Source organism: Schistocerca nitens, chromosome 12 (genome assembly GCF_023898315.1).
Source record: "Schistocerca nitens isolate TAMUIC-IGC-003100 chromosome 12, iqSchNite1.1, whole genome shotgun sequence".
NCBI lineage: Eukaryota > Metazoa > Arthropoda > Insecta > Orthoptera > Acrididae > Schistocerca > Schistocerca nitens.
The window spans coordinates 138583699-138604527 of NC_064625.1; the positions used below are offsets into that span (position 1 = coordinate 138583699).

At 41.4% G+C, this 20829-nt stretch overlaps 1 protein-coding gene across 4 annotated transcripts in view; it reads left to right on the plus strand.

Moving 5' to 3' along the window:
* The window catches only part of LOC126215045 (pyruvate kinase-like), a 127676-nt gene that overhangs the window by 59646 nt on the left and 47201 nt on the right, over window positions 1-20829 (plus strand). Inside the window, exons 1-3 of one of the 4 annotated variants that reach the window (XM_049941684.1) lie at window positions 12910-12995; window positions 15128-15196; window positions 18757-18898. In XM_049941684.1, the coding sequence (XP_049797641.1) occupies window positions 15164-15196; window positions 18757-18898 (175 nt within the window). In that variant the 5' untranslated portion in view covers window positions 12910-12995; window positions 15128-15163. Of the gene's footprint in view, window positions 1-12880; window positions 12996-15014; window positions 15197-18756; window positions 18899-20829 lie in introns of those variants that run through there. The other 3 variants (XM_049941686.1, XM_049941683.1, XM_049941685.1) reach the window with 3 other exon arrangements.

Below are 20829 nucleotides of genomic sequence, written 5' to 3' on the forward strand. Positions count from 1 at the left end.
ATGAGCATACATTTCTGTATGTGCTCAATGATGTGTATCCTCATATCACAAAGCACAATTTTCACTTAAGAATTGCTGCATCTTCAGAAGACAGGCTCACTATAACACTCCGATTCCTTGCTACAGGAGAGGGTTATGTTGGGTTATGTTAGGTTAGGTTAGGTTAGGTCAGGTTAGGTCTCCAATCTTCTTAATCTATTTTTGTATTCAGGGTGCCTCACGTTGTAAAGCGCCTCATAAGCTTCAGACATCTCTATTAATTCTGTAGTTGTCGGCACACACCAATTGTATTTACCGGCAATGGTTATAAAAACACTACAGACGACAGAACGCTGCAGCGATGCTAGCGCTCCGCGTGGTAGCATATCGCATTGCAGTGAACAGAAGACAAGCGATTTCTTTGATCAAATATACGGCCTCGGCCTAGATTTGATCAAATATTGGACGACATTTGTCAAAGATCCCTATTACACTATCAAATATCTTTGACAAAGATATTGGACAAAGATATTGGACAAAGAAATTTGATAGTGTAATACCGGCCTTATGAGAGTAGGCTATTTGAAGGCAGCGACACACTGAAGATCCACCCAAAACGCATTGTTCTTGGTATAAGTTGCTATAATTAAATTTCAATTAGTAACATATCTACAATTACGGTTTTCAGCAAGGAGTAACATACTATGATTAAAAGGAAGAGGTGTGTAGTTGGCTTAGGCCGGTATTACACTATCAAATTTCTTTGATCTTTATGTGATCAAATATTTGTGAAATATATTTGACAAAGATCTTTGACGTGGCGCTAAAAGGGGTATTACACTGTCATCATAGTTTTCGTCAAAGCTCAAGATGGCTGACAACAACTTATTATTAACTGCAGCAGTTGTATGTACCACAATTGCACTGTGTGCACAAGTAGGAGGGAAGCAGGGGAAAAAAGGAAATGTACCTGGGTGGAGCTGTGGATTTTACGACGACACGATAAAAGCAATCAACAAAACTTGTTACGTGAGCTTATAGTGGAGGGCGTCAAGTACATCAATTACTTAAGAATGGATGAGCATACATTTCTGTATGTGCTCAGTGAAGTGTATCCTCATCTCACAAAGCACAATACTCACTCAACAACTGCTATATCTGCAGAAGACAGGATCACTGTAACACTCCGATTCCTTGCTACAGGAGAGAGTTAGGTTAGGTTAGGTCAGGTCTCAATTCTTAATCTATTTTTGTATTCAGGGTGCCTCACGTTGTAAAGCGCCTCATCAGCTTCATACATCTCTATGAATTTTGTAGTTGTCGGTACACACCAATTGTGTTTACCGGTAATGTTTATAAAAACACTACAGATGACAGAATGCTGCAGCGATGCTAGCGCTCCACGTGGTAACATGTCACATTGCAGTGAACAGAAGACAAGCGACTTCTTTGATCAAATCTACAGTGAGGCTCTAGATTTGATCAAATATTTGACGACATTTGACAAAGTTCCATAGATCACCATCAAAGATATTTCACAAAGATATTGGACAAAGAAATTTGATAGTGTAATACCAGCCTTAGCTTAATGAGTGGAATCACTGTCTTGTAATGAGTTGTCTACGGGGCAGTGGTTTGCTTCTTGACACTTCCAAATTTTTTTCCTAACATTCGCGTTTTCATTAGGTTCTGATACTTTATTATTAGTTTAATAGAAGTATATACTATAATATTTGATGTTATGTAAATATAAGTTCACCTTTTTTGAGGAGTGACATTGTTCGATTGGCTTAATCTACTAGACAGCTTGCACTACTTGTATAAAGATATTTTGCTCCTTTTTCTTTTACGCTTCGTAATTCACATGTTGCAAAGATTCTGCTGTAAGACTGACCTTGGGGTTTTACTAAAATTTGGGAATGATGAAATAATAAACATTAGTTATTATTCTTATGCGGAGAAGTATTCCAAATTTGTACCGCACTGTTTATAATTGTAATGGAACTTTTATAAGCCTGTGTCCTTGTTGATTGGACATAGTACTTTCCTTTTTGTGGACGATGGGGGAAATGGGCGTTTTAATAGAGCTAACATGGGAATTTTACACGGGCTCGTTGAGTAAACAGTGTGATTTACGAACTAGAAACATCCCGCAGCTGCCGCTGGAGGGCGTTGCGATTGCGTATACCACGTTGGGCATTGTTTCTGAGCGTTCAGCAGCACGTTGAACTTGGCACGCTCGACGTTAACGTTCGACAGCACGGTCCGTGTGCTGACGGCTTAAGGAGGTAGTGGGAATAAAATCATATTACTGCGAACTTTTTTATTTGCAAGAGTTACAGTTAATTGCAAATAACATCACTGACAGAGTGGACTTACCATTTGTGCTGAATCTTACAAAATGTGCAGAAACTGACGGCCATCAACCTCAACGCAAGCATGACATCGACGAACAAGATTCTGACGCACCCCGACAAATACCTCTGGTGTGTTCCGAATGACATCACAGGCAGCTACAATTCTAGCAACTAATTCCATATCCGTATCCACTGGGGCCTCATACAGAAGTGACTTTAGATATCCCCAAAGGAATTAATCAAGGGTATTCAGGAAATGGAATAGGACCATCCCTTCCAATCCAGCGACCAGGAAATCCAGCACTGAGATGGCTGCTGACATCAACAATGTAACCACATGCTCTGATGAACAGCCAAGGGTCCGTTCTCCAACAACTCAGGTAGAACATTTTTCACGAACCTCAAGTATAGGTGGTCATTCAGACTTCCTAGGAATCAACTCGTCCTATTCATTTTCTTGCAGGAAACAGAGAATGTACGAGGGTCACTCCAAAAGAAATGCACACTATTGTTGTAAAAATACAGTTTTTATTCTGTATGTGTGAAAGTTTTACAGTGTGTAGATACATCCTTCCCGCTTGTTTTCAAACTTAGTTCAACCTGTTCCCGTGAGTGGCGCCGTCACATCATGTCTTCAAGATGGCTGCTACACTTGACGTTCGTCAGAAGCAACGTGCTGTAATAGAATTCCTGTGCTGTGAAAACGAGACAGTGGGAAACATCCACAAGAGGTTGAAAAAGGTGTACGGAGATGCTGCTGTCGATCGCAGTACAGTTAGTCGGTGGGCAAGCAGGTTACGTGATGAAAGCGGGCACGGCAATATTGAGGATTGTCCTCGCAGTGGCAGGCCTCGTACTGCACACACTCCAGACAATGTGCAGAGAGCTAACGGACTGGTGACTGCTGACAGACGCAGCACAGTGAACGAATTGTCACGCTACGTTGAGATAGGGGAAGGAAGTGTTTGCAGAATACTGAAAGTGTTGGCGTTAAAAAAGGTTTGTGCCAGGTGGGTTCCCAGGATGTTGACAGTGACTCACAAAGAAACAAGAAAAACGGTATGCAGCGAACTTTTGGAACAGTACGAGAATGGTGGAGATGAATTTCTTGGAAGAATTGTAACAGGTGATGAAACATGGCTCCATCATTTTTCACCAGAGACGAAGAGGCAATCAATGGCGTGGCATCGTGCAAATTCACCCAAGAAAAAAAAATTCAAAACCGTACCTTCAGCTGGAAAAGTTATGTCTAAGATGTTTTTCGATTCCGAAGGACTCTTGCTTGTGGACATCAAGCCAAGTGGAACCACCATAAATTCTGATGCATATGTGAAGACACTGAAGAACCTTCAAGCTCGACTGAGTCGTGTTCGACCACATCGGCAAAAGCAGGATGTTTTGCTGTTGCACGACAATGCACGGCCACTTGTCAGTTAAAAAACCATGGAAGCGATCACAAAACTCGGATGGACAACACTGAAACACCCGCCTTACAGTCCTGACCTGGCTCCATGTGACTACCATCTCTTTGGGAAACTGAAAGACTCTCTTCGTGGAACAAGGTTTGAAGATGATGACTCCCTTGTGCACGCTGCCAAACAGTGGCTCCAACAGGTTGGTCCAGAATTTTACCGTGCGGGTATACAGGTGCTGGTTCCAAGATAAGAGGGATGAAAATTATGTGGAGAAATGAAAATATTGTTCCTGAGGGATGTATCTACACACTGTAAAACTTTCAGACATGTAGAATAAAAGATGGATTTTAAAAAAAAGTATGCATTTCTTTTGGGGTGACCCTCGCACATGCAAATAAACGGCACAGTATGTGTGAACTTGTACACATGTTAGTTGTAAATCAGCTGGTTCAAATGGCTCTAAGCACTATGGGACTAAACATCTGAGGTCATCAGTCCCCTAGACTTAGAACTACTTAAACCTCACTAACCTAAGGATATCACACACATCAATGCCCAAGGCAGGATTGAAACCTGTGACCACAGCAGTTGCGCGGAAATAAGCTGGAAAACAGTAATGTTAGACAAAGCGGTAGACTAGTTTACTTCCATACCTCCTTAAGCTGGCTTTTCCAGCCCCAGGTTTCCTACCTCAAATTGTTCAGTGGAGCATTCTCTATGTCCTGTTACATTTTTGCGCGCTCTTACGGAAATGCCCTGCAGATGTGTCAGCTAACTTCAAGAACCAGGGAGCGCCCATTTTGTGATTTGAGCGCTTCTGACAGCTGTTTAGCGTCCTTAGGGCCCAACAAACAAACAAATTAACTGCCGTCTGTGGGGCATTTCTTTGACGTTCTCACGAACATTAAACAAACTTGTGATCGATGAACAATACGCAAGAACCAGTCAAAAGTCATTTTTATAACCGACCTCTTTCGAGAGTGAATGATACTGTTTGACAATACATACAATAAATCTGCACGTGGGGATGGGGATAGCTATCTAACCACCGCGCCATTCCTTATATGTCACCGTTCCATCGTAAATACGTGGGGCGTTCAGTAAGTAATGCAAAACATTTTTTCTGGACCAGTTTCGTTTGAAAAAATGCGGAATTTGTTGTGGGACGTCGTGGAATATTCGCGCTTCGCCCCTATAGTTTCATGAAGTGCCGATAGATGGTGACGCTATACTTAGCCTTCAAAATGGCGTCTGTAACGGTGCGTTCAAGCAGAGGTCTGTCCTTGAGTTTCTTTTGGCGGAAAACCAGAGCAGCGCATATATTCATAGGCGCTTGCAGAATGTCTAGGGAGACCTGGCAGTCAACAAAAGCACGGCGAGTCGTTGGGCGATGTGTCTTGTCATCATCACAAGGTCGCGCAATCCTGTCTGATCTCCCGCGTACCGGTTACTCGCACTCGGCTGTGACTCCTGTAATATTGGGAAGTGCAGGAACTCTCGTTCAAGATGATCAACAGATAGCCAAACGCCTCGCTGCACAACTGGTCGTCTCTGTTCTTACAAGGGAACCTCCCCATCGCACCCCCCTCAGATTTAGTCATAAGTTGGCACAGTGGATAGGCCTTGATAAACTGAACACAGATCAATTGAGAAAACAGGAAGAAGTTGTGTGGAACTGTGAAAAAATAAGCAAAATATACAAACTGAGTAGTCCACGGGTCGTATAGGCAACATCATGGACAAAACGAGCTCAGGAGCGTCGTGGTCCAGTGGTAGTGTGAGCAGGTGCTGAACGAGAGGTCTTTGGTTCAAGTCTTACCTCAAGTGAAAATTTTATTTTCTTTATTTTTGCATAGTTATTATCTGTCCGTTCGTTCATTGACGTCTTTGTTCACTGTAATAAGTTTAGTGTCTGTGTTTTGCGACCGCATCGCAAAACCGTGCGATTAGTAGACGAAAGGACGTGCCTCTCCAATGGGTACCGAAAATATTTGATCCCAAGGTCATAGGTCAACCGATTCCTCCACAGGAAAACACATCTGATATATTCTATACGACACTAGTGACGGCATGTGCGTCACATGACAGGAATATGTTGTCGACCCACCTAACTTGTACACTTGGCGAAGGGGTAAAAAGATTCTTCTACCTTGCCCGATTTAGGTTTTCTTGTGGATGCGATAATCACTCCCAAAAAAGTGATGAAAACATAAGAGTTTGTCACATAAACTGAAAATAAAAAATTAAAATTTTCACTCGGCGGTCGACTTGAACCTAGTACCTTTCGTTCCGCAGCTTCTGACGTTACCACGAGACCACGGCGCCCCTGCGTTCCTAGTTTCCTTGACATTGCATATCTTCCCATGAACTACTCAGTTTGTATATTTTCCTTATTTTTTCACAGTTCCACACAACTTCTTCCTGTTTTCTCAATTGATCTGTTTTCAGTTTTTCAAGGTCTATCCACTGTGCCAACTTGTAACTAAATCTGAGGGGGGTGCGATGGGGAGGTTCCCTTGTTAGTGCTGACGCACTCGTTTCTGTATGGTGTCTTTTGTAGCCCTTTCTCCACGTCCCTGCTTTAGCTGTCTTCTCTTACATCAATTGGGATTGATGTAAAGTCGTTCTTTAACTCCTCTCTGTCTTCGTGATCAATAGTTTTGACTTGGGCGCATATGACCCCAGTTGTTTTTGTACCCCAAAATAAAACAAACAAACTCGTCCATCAGTTGGGATACTCAGAGGTGTGTAGCCGCTGTGTTTCTTGCCATTTAACAGAGGACCATAAAGACCAACGAAGGATCATCCGCGTGGCACATTGCCTGGGTGTTTCGACGTTGATCGTGACAATTTTTTGTTGAACATCGTCGCAGGTGTGGGAATACAGGTTCATCACTTCGAACCGCAAACAAAATGGCAGCCTTTGGAGTGGCACCACACCATCTCTCTCCTGAAGAAAAAGTTCAAAGCCGCACCCTCAACCAGTAAATGGCGACGGTATGTCCGCCTTGGTAGCTCAGTGGTCAGTGATCAGCAGAATACCATGCAAAGGGGCACTGGCTCGATTCTTGGCTGGGTGGGCATTTTCTTCGCTCAGGCACTGAGTGTTGTGTTGTCTTCATCATCATATCCTCCCCATCCATACGAAAGTTGCCGAAGTGGCATCAACTAAAAAGACTTGCACCAGGCGACCGGTCTACCTGACGCAAGGCCCTAGTCACACGACATTTAAATGAACAAAAATCTAAATGACAAGATAGGTTTTTGCAGTGGGCGGAAACGTGTGAGGGGAAATGCTGACGTAATGGGCGCTCGGTGCTACCACCAGTCATTTTTCATTTCATGTTGAAATGTTTATGCAAACTATTATGTACCTGTCCATTCGAGATGCACACAGCAATAGCAATCTCATGCACCGTAACTCTTCTGTCATTCATCACCATATCATTGATTTTATCAATGATTTCTGGAGTCGTAAGCTCCACAGGGCCTCCAGAACGTTCAGCATCACTTTTGCCCATATGGCCACCCTGAAAATTTTGAAACCACTTATAAACTGTTCTAATCGAAGGTGCAGGGTCACCATACTGTTTATCAAGCCTCTAAAATGGTTCAAATGGCTCTGAGCACTATGGGATTTAACATCTGAGGTCATCAGTCCCCTAGAACTTTGAACTACTTAAACCTAACTAACCTAAGGACATCACACTCATCCATGCCCGAGGCAGGATTCGAACCTGCGACTGTAGCAGTCGCGCGGTTTCAGACTGAAGCGTCTAGACTCGCTTGGCCACACTGGCCGGCCACTACAACACTCACAGAACTGATTAAATTTGTAAAAACGGGAAAAATTAAAAATACAAAATGGATTTACAGTAGTATGTACAACAAATAATATGTACAGCGTAAGGCTGTAAACTATACTGACGGGAAAAATCGCTACGTCAAGAAGGAGTTATGCAACATACACGAAACTTGGAAGGCGTTTTTCTACATCGGAAAGATGATGTCTATCCAATTTCGCGGCAGCAGCATAAGAGCATAGCTAACACTTGGTTTAAGAAGGTTGTATACATGGAAGAAGCCTGGAGATACCAGAAGGTATCAGATAGATAGATTTTAAATTTAAAGACATTTCTAGCGGCAGATGTGGACTCTGACCACACTCTATTGGTTATGAACTGTAGATTAAAACTGAAGAAACTGCAAAAAGGTGGGAATTTAAGGGGATGGGACCTGGATAAACTGACTAAACCAGAGGTTGTACAGGGTTTCAGGGATAGCATAAGGGAACAATTGACAGGAATGGGGGAAAGAAATACAGTAGAAGAAGAATGGGTAGCTTTGAGGGATGAAGTAGTGAAGGCAGCAGAGGATCAAATAGGTAAATAGACGAGGGCTAGTAGAAATCCTTGGGCAACAGAAGAAATATTGAATTTAATTTATGAAAGGAGAAAATATAAAAATGCAGTAAATGAAGCAGGCAAAAAGGAATACAAATGTCTCAAAAATAGATCGGCAGGAAGTGCAAAATGGCTAAGCAGGGATGGCTAGAGGACAAATGTAAGGATGTAGAGGCTTATCTCACTAGGGGTAAGAGAGATACTGCCTACAGGAAAATTAAAGAGACCTTTGGAGAAAAGAGAGCCACTTGTATGAATATCAAGAGCTCAGATGGAAAACCAGTTCTAAGCAAAGAAGGGAAAGCAGAATGGTGGAAGGAGTATATAGAGGGTTTATACAAGGGCGATGTACTTGAGGACAATATTATGGAAATGGAAGAGGATGTAGATGAAGATGAAATGGGAGACATGATACTGCGTGAAGAGTTTGACAGAGCACTGAAAGACCTGAGTCGAAACAAGGCCCCCGGAGTAGACAACATTCCATTAGAACTAGTGACAGCCTTGGGAGAGTCAGTCCTGACAAAACTCTACCATCTGGTGAGCAAAATGTATGAGACAGGCGAATACCCTCAGACTTCAAGAAGAATACAATTATTCCAATCCCAAAGGAAGGGGGTATTGACAGATCTGAAAATTACTGAACTATCAGTTTAATAAGTCACAGCTGCAAAATACTAACGCGAATTCTTCACAGACGAATGGAAAAACTGGTAGAAGCAGACCTCGGGGAAGATCAGTTTGGTTTCCATAGAATTATTGGAACACGTGAGGCAATACTGACCCTACGACTTATCTGAGAAGCTAGATTAAGGAAAGGCAAACTTACGTTTCTAGCATTTGTAGACTTAGAGAAAGCTTTTGACAATGTTGACTGGAATACTCTCTTTCAAATTCTTAAGGTGGCAGGGGTAAAATACAGGGAGCGAAAGGCTATTTACAATTTGTACAGAAACGAGATGGTAGTTATAAGAGTCGAGGGGCATGAAAGAGTAGCAGTGGTTGGGAAGGGAGTGAGACAGGGTTGTAGCCTATCCGCGATGTTATTCAATCTGTATATGGAGCAAGTAGTAAAGGAAGCAAAAGAAAAATTTGGAGTAGATATTAAAATCCGTGGAGAAGAAATAAAGACTATGAGGTTCGCCGATGACATTGTAATTATGTCAGAGACAGCAAAGGACTTGCAAGAGCAGTTGAATGGAATGGACAGTGTCTTGAAAGGAGGATATAAGATGAACATCAACAAAAGCAAAACGAGGATAATGGAATGTAGTCGAATTAAGTCGTCGTGATGCTGAGGGAATTAGATTAGGAAATGAGACACTTAAAGTAGTAAAGGAGTTTTTCTATTTGGGGAGCAAAATAACTGTTGTTGGTCAAAGTAGAGAGGATATAAAATGTAGACTGGCAATGGCAAGGAAATCGTTTCTGAAGAAGAGAAATTTGTTAACGTCGAGAATAGACTTACGTGTCAGGAAGTCATTTCTGAAAGTATTTGTATGGCGTGTAGCCATGTATGGAAGTGAAACATGGATGATAAATAGTTTGGACAAGAAGAGAATAGAAGCTTTCGAAATGTGGTGCTACAGAAGAATGCTGTAGATTAGATGGGTAGATCACATAACTAATGAGGAGGTATTGAATAGAATTGGGGAGAAGAGAAAATTGTGGCACAACTTGACTAGAAGAAGGGATCGGTTGGTGGGACATGCTCTGAGGTATCAAGGGATCATCAATTTAGTATTGAAGGGCAGCGGGGAGGGTAAAAATCGTAGAGGGAGACCAAGAGATGGATACACTAAGCAGATTCAGAAGGATGTAGGCTGCAGTAGGTACTGGGAGATGAAGAAGCTTGCACAGGATAGAGTAGCATGGAGAGCTGCATCAAACCAGTCTCAGGACTGAAGACCACAACAACAACAACAACAACAGCATAAGAGTGGAGCTAGTAGCGCCACTATGGGGATGCAAATCAGGTATGCTTTAAATATATGCTGTAACGACCATGAGCGTTAGTTACCTTTGAGATTGGACGTGGTGAGTTGATGTTACCCAAGAATGCCTTTAAGGCAATAAAGACGTCGTCACCAACACCTCATTGAGTTTGAACGAGGTCGTGTAAGAGGGCTACGACAAGCGCGATGTTCCTTGTTTGATTCTGCAGAGAGACTTAGCAGGAATGCAGCCACCGTACGTGATCCCAGGCAATGGTGCCCAGGAGAATGTAGGTCTCAAGAAGACCGGCCTTCGGGTGACCCCGTGTCAGTACCGGGAGGGAACACCATCGTGTTTGACGTTCGGCTCTGGCGCACTGTACTGCATCTGCAGCAGCAGCTTGAGCAGCAGCTGGCACCACAGAGACACAATGAACTGTTACAAATCGGTTGGTTCAAGGGCGGCCTCAAACCAGATGCCCTGTAGCGTGTATTCCACTGAACCCAAACCACCGCCATTTGCGACTTCAGTGGAGTCAAGCGAGAGCTCATTGGAGGGCAGGGTGGAGGTCTGTCGTGTTTTCTTATGAAAGCTGATTCCGCCTCAGTGCCATGTGTTGGTTAGGAGGTGGTCACTTGAAGGCCTACAACCAACCTGTCTGCGTGTTAGACAAACTGGACCTACATCTGGGGTTACGGTCTGATACGATTTCGTATGACAACAGGACCACGCTTGTGGTTATCCCACGCACCCTAACTGCAAATTTGTTCACCAGTCTGGTGAGTCGGCCTGTTATGCTGCCATTCATGAACAGCATTCCTGGGGGTGTTTTCCAACAAGATAACGCTCGTGCTGTTGTAACCGAACGTGCTCTGCAGAGTGTCGGCATGTTGCCTTGGCCTGCTCGATCACTAGATCTGTCTCCAATGGAGCAAATACGAGCGTCTGCCATTTGAACCATTTTTTGATGTTTCCAGAATGAAGTGCTAGTTCTGCAAGGTTCGCAGGAGAACTTCTGTAAAGTTTGGAAGGTAGGAGACGAGGTACTGGAGGTACTGGCAGAAGTAAAGCTGTGAGGACGGGGCGTGGGTCGTGCTTGGGTACCTCAGTTGCCCTCACTTGCCCTCGAAAGGCAAAGGTCCCGAGTTCGAGTCTCGGTCCGGCAGACAGTTTTAATCTGCCAGGAAGTTTCAGCATTAAACCTCCCTGCCCCTCCCCCCTCCACTTGACCCACCAAGTGCAAGAGGCATGGAACTCGATCCCACATATTGACATCAGGCACCTGTTCAACACAGTGCATGCACATTTGCATGCTTGCTTCGAGTACCTAGACAAATGCATTCGCGAAATTTCATTAAACTGTCGCCCTCCGTCTGAACAGACCTCTAAAGGCTCAATGGTACTGACTTGGCCGCTGTGTGAACCTCAGCCAAAGGCGTCGCAGGATGCGAGTATAGAGGGACATGTGGTCGGCTCATTGCTCTCCCGGTCGTTGTCAGCTTCCGTGATCGAAGCCGCTACATTTGAGTCAAGTACCTCCTCAATTACTTTTGAGTCAAGTAGCTCCTCAACAAACTCACAAGGGCTGAGTGGACCCCACTTGCCAACAGCGCTCGGAAGACTTGAACGGTCACCCATCCATAGCGTAGCCGACAGCGCTTGACTTTGTGATCTGACAGGAACCGGTGTTATAATTGAGCCAAGACCTTCGGCCTCGAAATGTTACTTGACAGTCATTATTTTTTAATATTGCGCTTTTTTCCGTCGGTGTGAATAAGAGAGAATGTGCCACAAAGAAGCCTTTCAAATTTCATTTGAAAATCTTAATTTTATGCTTAAATATTTGTTCTGTTGCTAGACTATTGAAAATGAAGACTGCAAAATAATGCGCACATTCCTATACAGTGATTAAACATGTGTTGTACTAGTGCAAATAGCTTTTCCATATACGGATGGAAGAATTGGAATTGCAAGACAGATGGAGGTTCGAAAACTGACTCTATAGTTAATTCTGACAGCCCATTACCTGTCCAAAGAATATTCTTTGTGAATGGGCAGCGGTGTTTCGGAAATATACAAACCGCACAAGCCTTTGCTTTTCAGTTATAGAAAGTGGAGATGATTCGTATTTATTATAGTATAGATCGCAACATTTAGTCTCTGCATGAGATCCTGAATATGATACTGTTAAGAGTGCTTTTCATCTACTTTCAGTCCCAGAATTTGAAAATATTCGCTTTCACTGTTTATTTGATACCTTATTTGCTAAATCATTTACATTACATTCCCACGTCTTTCACAATGATGCTTTTGTCATCTGCATTCGCTGGAAACAGAGCTTATGCTTTATTTTCAATTCTCTCGATGTAGTGCCGAAAGTGGTTTATTATATAGATTGATTTCCCCACACGTTGAGATGGCATTGCGCAAGCTAAAACTGTTTATGACAGCTATATTTGCACAGAATGTCAGTTAACCGAATAGAGGACTGGTTTATTAGGTCTACACTTGTTCCCTGACCGTCGAGAAGTCTCACTTCCTTCCGTAAATTGATGATTTAGTACAACTGCTTAATTCTCGCGGCTGGCGGAAGCGTCCTTGGCGGAACAGCTGATCCGGCCGTGAGACTACGCTATTGATTGAAACACATTTTTACGTTGCAATAAGTATATAATCGTAGATTAACGCCTTTTCTATCCCGTCTGTAAATTGCTTGCCGATTTTTAGGACAAGTCTTCTGCGTTTGCGATAGCGATTATCAGAGCGTCGAGGTGCAGGAAACAGGATTTTTATTGATCGTTCAGTGCCGGGTGACGGGAAACTCTCTCTACACGGCCTGACCTCTAACGTCCTTCCGCACTCGGCTAAAGGATTTCGAGACAGCTGCACAGCTCCAAGTTAAGAAGGTACGGCATCAGTTCCAGGAATTTGGCACTTGTGAAATACCCCACGTTATTTATAATTGTAATACAAGACTAATTGAGTTTTATTTTGCAGAAGGTCACAGTGTAATCAAATTCGGAACTTCGAAAAGGGTGTTTTTTCGTAAACTTGTGAAAAATAGTCAATATAAATGTCATGTAATGCCATTGACCGCATGCAAGACACTCCCTTTTCATCATTTCACTGTGCTATTCAGTTTTTGCTTGTTTCATTATTTCATTAACTTCCCCGTTGAAGTGCGCGTGATTTGACATTCGTTTAAACAGTTTTGACAGGCGAATATCTTTATAGCTAAAATCATTCTTGGTTGTTAAACGGAATGTGTGTAAACTTCTAAAGAGTTGTGACGTTTTAAAGCGAAATATTTTATAGTATAGGCGGGAAACACCAGAAGGTATCAAGTTGGAAGATAATATTGGCCTTTGTTATAATAGAATAAATTTTGCTTTTCGTATCCTCCAGAGTAAGGACACCGATACCAGGGATAACCGTTGTCCTTTAGTTCACACCTCGCTCACAGACTGTAAGAATGGATAACTAAATTAAAAGTTAACTGTTGCGTATAATTAGCTGCCGGTGTGTTAAGTAACATAATGTACCACTCAGCCGGCGTTCTAAACATCATAAGGGATACATCAATCTAATTTGTAGGCGCTTGGGATCCCTGGTTTTCAGTTGTAGCTTAAAGGAATCTGGCGCAACGTACATTTTTAGTGCTTTGTGTGCAGGTAGGTTTGTGATTATTTGTCTCTTGTATTAAGACTCCAAAGTTTTCGAAGCAAATGCAAAGTTTGCTACAGGAATGGAGTTACATTAGTGGATAATATCTCCCCCTGATGCCCCATATAAAGCAATAAGTACACCGATATGTCAGTGTCTTTACAAATCTCATCGGTAGCTATACTGTGTGTCCAAAGATGCAAAACGTCCTGTCTGCAGTGACATTAGACATTATGTTGCATGTTGACAAACGTGCAGTGCTAATAAAGCTGTTCGTTTGTGAATTGATTTGATGGCCAGTAATTTATGAATTTCAGTGAATAAGAAATAACTTTATTTCTGGACACATTACTTTCCTGCACTACTCTATAGTAAGCTTGACATTAGTGTTTGTGCAAGTGCATCAACAATAAAAGATAAGCAGTGTAAGATTCAAAGTTCTGGATAGTGATATTCATGAAAATTGAAACTAAGAAAAACAATGAAGTAGTCATACTTTTACAATCAGAATAGTTTTCTACTTTGGACACAGAATTCTGTAAGATAACACATTTCATATTTTCATTTCCTGGTGTGCTGTGGGATAATATTCTGGGGTAGCTGCTGACTTATGCATAAAATAAAGTACAAGTAATTGAATCTGGCTGGGTCTCAAGCATGTGAATCTTGGCAGGAATCTGTTTAAAACAGTTGGAAATATTGTCACTTGACAGTGTGTTGATACACTGGTAGTTTAACAGGCCATTGCAATTTGAGAGTAATCAAGGTAATAAGATCTGCACTTCGGTGAATCTTAAATTCAGAACAAAACGGAGTAAAATACAGTTGTAAAAATCTTTGATAGTGTGCTTATGCAAATGTCAGATATTCAACAGAAGTGTTTCCTAATGTAAACCAAAATTGTTTTAACTTGACTACCTGTCACAATAAAGAAACTCCTGACTAGGAATAACTAATTGGTTTATAATTAAATGGTTAGTTAGTAGCCATAAACATATTTTGTTAAAGTTATATGTGACACAAAATAATATTTATCATGAATATAATTAGTTGAGTATATAAGTAAAACAACAAATGTTCCAGTGAGCAAAAACTTACGTACTACTGAGACGAAATGCTTTCATGTGACACCAAGCATAACTTCGAGTGGCACTGATGACCCAGTGAATTGTGTGTATTAGACTGTTCAGAGTGAACTTCTGAGCTTCTATATTTAGACTAGGCCCAGAGCCCAATGCTCCGTGACTGGGAGTGCTGCCAGTCACTCAGGTAGCATTTTATGAGAAGGCCACTCCTTGCAGGGGGCCTTAACTTTGTAGTAGGTTGTTTCAAGGGCAGTGTCTCACCTCTCATCCGTATTCAATTTTTCTTGCAGTCTGGTGCCTGTAGGTTGGTAAATCAAAGGAGAAGTATGGTTTGGTCAACTGTTTACGATACTGATAAGGTCAGTGTGGTAGTTTGATGGAAAAACAGCTGCATCACTTTATTCTGTTTGTATATTGCAACCTTCACGGATGCGGCTTTTTAGTTCTCGCAGTTCCTGTAACATCTCTTCCCTGTAAAGTTTGGCACTAAAAGTATTTTTCTTTTTTGTAGAATCTTTTTCTTTATGAGCGCATGCTAAAAGCATAAGCTCGCCAGAACCTTTGTATACCGTAGATCGCCAAGTCTCCTCAGTTTTGTTGTTTAGCTCACCCTTTTCATTTGCAAATAACACTTGTTGAGGTGAATGTTAATTAAACGTGCTGTAGCTTGTGCATTTCAGTTTGTACAGTGACTATCTGCATGTTTTGTTCATTGTTTATAGTTTTTCTCATGAGCTGCAGCCTGTGCTTAGTTTTGCAGAGCAGTTTTTAACACCACACGAGACATTGTGCAGAACTGGTGTCTCTGTTCACATCAGCATAATCAGCATATTGATTTTCATTTTCCAGCTTTAATTTGCCTTAATTTTTCTTGCAGTTTAAACTTCGTAAGTATCTCCTGCACCTTTGCTCTGCATGTAGTTGGTGGATACCATTTAACTGACAGTGTGCTGCAAGAAGTTTTGCGAACTAAGTGTGTAGTGCAGTCTGATTTGTATAGTCTTAATTTTCATCAAATTTTGATTTGCTGAAAAGAATAAAGTTGATTTTGAGTTGCTTTAAAAAAGGGTGAATTATTGTCTGTTCTCTTGAACTTTGAGTGACTATTGTCATGGCCAATGTATATCACAGCAATGTTTCACATAAGAGTATGGTTTTTCATATGGTTTTCTCAATAAGATTGAAGGCTCAAGTAGGTGAGATATATCTGTATGGTGGAGGTAAACTTCATTAATAGTATTCTATAGAATGTTTGGGAGAGGTTAGTATTTACATGAAAGAAAACTTGTGTAGTCTGGTAGTCTACTACAGTCATTTGATGTTTTGTTGGTCTTGTATTATATCTTTCAGATTTTGTATAGGAATACATATGTCCTGATTAATTAAAAAGTTAATGCTGGTGCATTACCTTTTGTCACATGTTGTAATATCATAATACCAAAACAGAGATTGTAAACAAAAAGGAAGAGTTTAAGGGTAATGGAAATATGCTTAAATATAATGTCCACTATACTTAGTAAGATTTAATACATATTGTTGGATAGAAGCAGCTATGTTGGTTGTAATTATTACCTGTTTCTCATATAATTCGTACTTGTAAAATTATCTAAACAGACCCAGGTGCACATAAAAACCTGTGGTCTTGTTACTGACAATGCTCGTAAGACTCCTACATGACATTTTGTTGATTTAGGAATCAAACTGGAGTTTGTCCATAGAGGAGTTAAAACTATCTAGAAAGTTACAAAGATACAACCATACCATTACATTGGCAATCTATGTATAGTTCCTTTGTTTTTATTTCTTAAAACAGAGAGGCTCAGATGTTTGCTTGCCTGAAACACAAACAATTAAAAGTAGAAATTGCAGTCTGCTGTTGCTTCAGCAGTATATCCTTTGCTGTGAGCTAAATTATCTAAGCATTCAGATAGTAACTGACAAGGGAACCTCCGCATTGCACCCCCCTCAGATTTAGTTCTAAGTTGGCACAGTGGACAGGCCTTAAAAAACAGAACACAGATAATCGAAAAACAGGAAGAAGTTGTGTGGAACTATGAAAAAATAAGCAAAATATACAAACTGAGTAGTCCATTGGCAACATAGGCAACATCAAGGATAATCTGAGCACAGGAGTGCCGTGGTCCTGTGGTTAGTGTGAGTGGCTGCGGAACGAGAGGTCCTTGGTTCAAGTCTTCCCTCGAGCGAAAAGTTTAATTTTTTATTTTCAGACAATTATTATCTGTCCGTCCGTTATGTTTTCATCACTTTTTTGGGAGTGATTATCACATCCACAAGAAAACCTAAATCGGGCAAGGTAGAAGAATGTTTTCACCCCTTCGCCAAGTGTAAAAGTTAGGTGGGTCGACAACATATTCCTGTCATGTGATGCACATGCTGTCACCAGTGTCGTATAGAATATATCAGATGTGTTTTCCTGTGGAGGAATCGGTTGACCTATGACCTTGCGATCAAATGTTTTCAGTTCCCTTTGGAAAGGCACGTCCTTTCGTCTACTAATCGCACGGTTTTGCGGTGCGGTCGCAAAACACAGACACTAAACTTATTACAGTGAATAGAGAGGTCAGTGAATGAACAAACGGACAGATCATAACTTTCTGAAGATAAAAAAAGTAAACTTTTCACTCGAGGGAGGACTTGAACCAAGGACCTTTCGTTCCGTAGCCGCTCACGCTAACCACGGGACCACGGCGATCCTTGGCTCATAGTGTCCTTGATGTTGCCGATCTCGCGCATGGACTACTGTTTGTATATTTTGCTTATTTTTTTCCTAGTTCCACACAACTTCTTTCTGTTTTCTCGATTGATCTGTGTTCCGTTTTTCAAGGCCTATCCACTATGCCAACTTATAACTAAATCTGAGGGGGGTGCGATGGGGAGGTTCCCTTGTGAGACGTTCCTGGTATTTGCTGCAAAAATTGACATTTGCTGCAAAGAAGTTTGTTTTCTCCAAAAATTGGTCAAAAGTGTAATAAAACACTAGCTCTGAACCATTAGTATTAAGATAGGGGTGTTGTGAAGGTATTTATTTATTATGACAGTTGTGGTGACAAGTTGCACTGTAGCATAGCCCGAGGTCTAGGTTAGGTTGACTGATGATGGTTCGGTTGTGAGCAGCCGAGCGAGGGGATGCAGTGGTTAGCGCACAGGACTCGCATTTGGGAGGATGATGGATCACATTCCTCTCAGGCTGTTCAGATTTGTTTTCCATTATTGCCCTAAATCACTCCAGTCAAATACCAGAATTGTTCCTTTGAAAACGGTGTAGCCAGTTTCCTTTCCCATCATTTCATAATCAGAAAGTTTGCTTAGTCTCCATTGGCTGCACTGTTGATGTGACATGAATTTAAATTTTCCTTCCTGCTTTTGTTTGTCACTCATTCACTAAAGCCCCTATTTTTTTTTACTGTAGTCAGATATTTTAAAGTTTGGTTTTTTAAGGAATTAATAACATGAGCAGTCCTCGACAATACCTCATATTGTTGGGCAGTTTAGCTACGCTAGCTATAATTTGTGATTATATGAGGTCATAGTTAGCATAGTGGCTATGTAGTGCTGGTGAATATTTCCCTTGTTTATAGTGCGATCAATCAAAGCTGACAGGTTTTATCTTATTCTTCACTAGTTTGTAAGTTACATTTAAGTATGGCACCTCCTTGAAGTGAATTGTACACAATAGAGATTGTAGGATGTTAGATTTCTACTGGTTTCATTGCCCTTGACCCATCAGTAGTCCTCGTACCTTAGCATGGGATGGGTGTAATAATGAAACTTAGATTAAAGTGTTGCATCAGATTGATAGTAGTACTTCTTGTCTATTAGCAACTTTTGTATTTAGAATAGATGAATTAGAAATCTTTGTGGTGGACCTTTTGCATGCTCTCTTTTTACCATATTTCAGACAATGACAGACCAACCTAGTCATCTGCCAAAAATGCAGATGCAAGCAGCAGATGCAGTTAGCCACCTCGACCATATGTGCGCCCTCGACATTGACTCGAAGGCTTCATATGTTCGTCTCTCCGGCATCATTTGTACGATTGGTAAGTTTCACGCTCATTTGTACAATATAGCCATTGCATATCTCAACCTGCAAACACCTAAATGTGTCTTCAGAAATTTGCTTTTCTTGTAGATTTTTCTGATTTTGTTTGCAGGCATTAAAATCATTCTTTTGCCAATGTCTTGAAGAGGAGTAGCTACTGAAGGCTGATAATCCATTTTTTAAACATGAGTTAAAGAGGTACCTTTATGGATTAAGAAAAAATCTGCCAGGAATAGAGAAAAAGCCGGAATGAAATTTTCACTCTGCTGCGGAGTGTGTGCTGATAGGAAACTTCCTGGCAGCTTTAATCTGCCAGGAAGTTTAACAGAGAGAGCTCTTAAACCATTGAAAGCAACAGTGATTTGTACATACACTAAAGGGGAGGGTTTCTCTACCACACACATCCAGGGTTTGGTTCTGAGAGGGGGGGGGGGGGGTACGTGGTGTGTTACTTTCCCTGCTCACAACTTGCCATTGCCCTAGTTTTAACAAACAGCAGATACCTACTATTTATAACAGTAAGATATATAGGATATCACTGCAAATAATAAATTTTTGAAAATACAAGGTGTGTTCAAAAAGTAAGGTGACTACATTTTTATGAAAAAAATATTAATTTATTCATCAATATTTGTGTTGTCCTCTTCACATTAATCCCCCTTAGATACTTATGCCAACACTTTTTCCAATCCTTGAAGCACTTCTCATGAGTACTTTTTTGTACAGCTTTGGGTACTTCCTGCGATGCAGTTTTTATTTGTTGAAAACCTTCGTCCTTTCATATGTCTCTTCAGTTTTGGGAACAGGAAAAAGTTTCAGGGGGCCAAATCCCGTGAATATTGTGGCTGAGGCATGATTGTCGTATTGTTTGTGGCCAAAAAATCTCTCGCAAGCTGTGACGATGAGCAGGTGCATTGTTGTGATGCAAAAGCCATGAATTGTTTTTCCACAATTCCGTTTGTGTGTGTGTGTGTGTGTGTGTGTGTGTGTGTGTGTGTGTGTGTGTGTGTTTTTGCTTTTCACAGATGGTGCATAATGCCAGGGTAATACTCCTTATTGACCATACAACCTTGAGGCAGAAATTAATGATGCAGTATGCACAGTAATTGAGAGGGGGGAAAAAGTGAGCAAAACTTTGACATTTGATCAAACTTGGCATGCTTCTTTTGATTGTGGCTCTCTGGTATGCTTCCTTTGGGACTATTGGGCTTTGGTTTGGACGTCACAACCGTAAACACGTTTTGTCACCAGTTATGACCTTTTTGAGCAAATCGGAATCATTGATGTCATTCAAGAGCTCCTAAGCGATGCTCATGCTACGGTCCTTGTGATCAAAATTGCAAAGTTTAGGAACAAACTATGCTGACACATGTATCGTGTCCAAACCTTTTGAAAAAATTGCGTGACACGAGCTGACTGATATGCCAACATCCTTAGAAATCTCTTTTACAGTAATTTGACTATTTTCCAAAACAATTTTCTTCACAGCTTTGACGTTACCATCTGTTGTTGGTGTGCTGGGCTGTCCAGAGTGAGGTTCAACATTGGCATTGTCTCGACAATCTTGGAAGAGCTTGTGCCACTTGTAAACATTTTTTGTATATAGATCAGTTTGAGTGCATGCCACTGTCAACATTTCAGGCATTTTAAAGTGCTAGATTCGATTTTTCACACAAAATTTGATGCAAATTCTTTGCTACATTTTTTTTGTTATACTTGAAAATTTCCGAGCACACTAAAACATGTCTAACCTGAATGAGATTTTCACTCTGCAGCGGAGTGTGCACTGATATGAAACTTCCTGGCAGATTAAAACTGTGTGCCCGACCGAGACTCGAACTCGGGACCTTTGCCTTTCGCGGGCAAGTGCTCTACCAACTGAACTACCGAAGCAAGGTTTGCAGGAGAGCTTCTGTAAAGTTTGGAAGG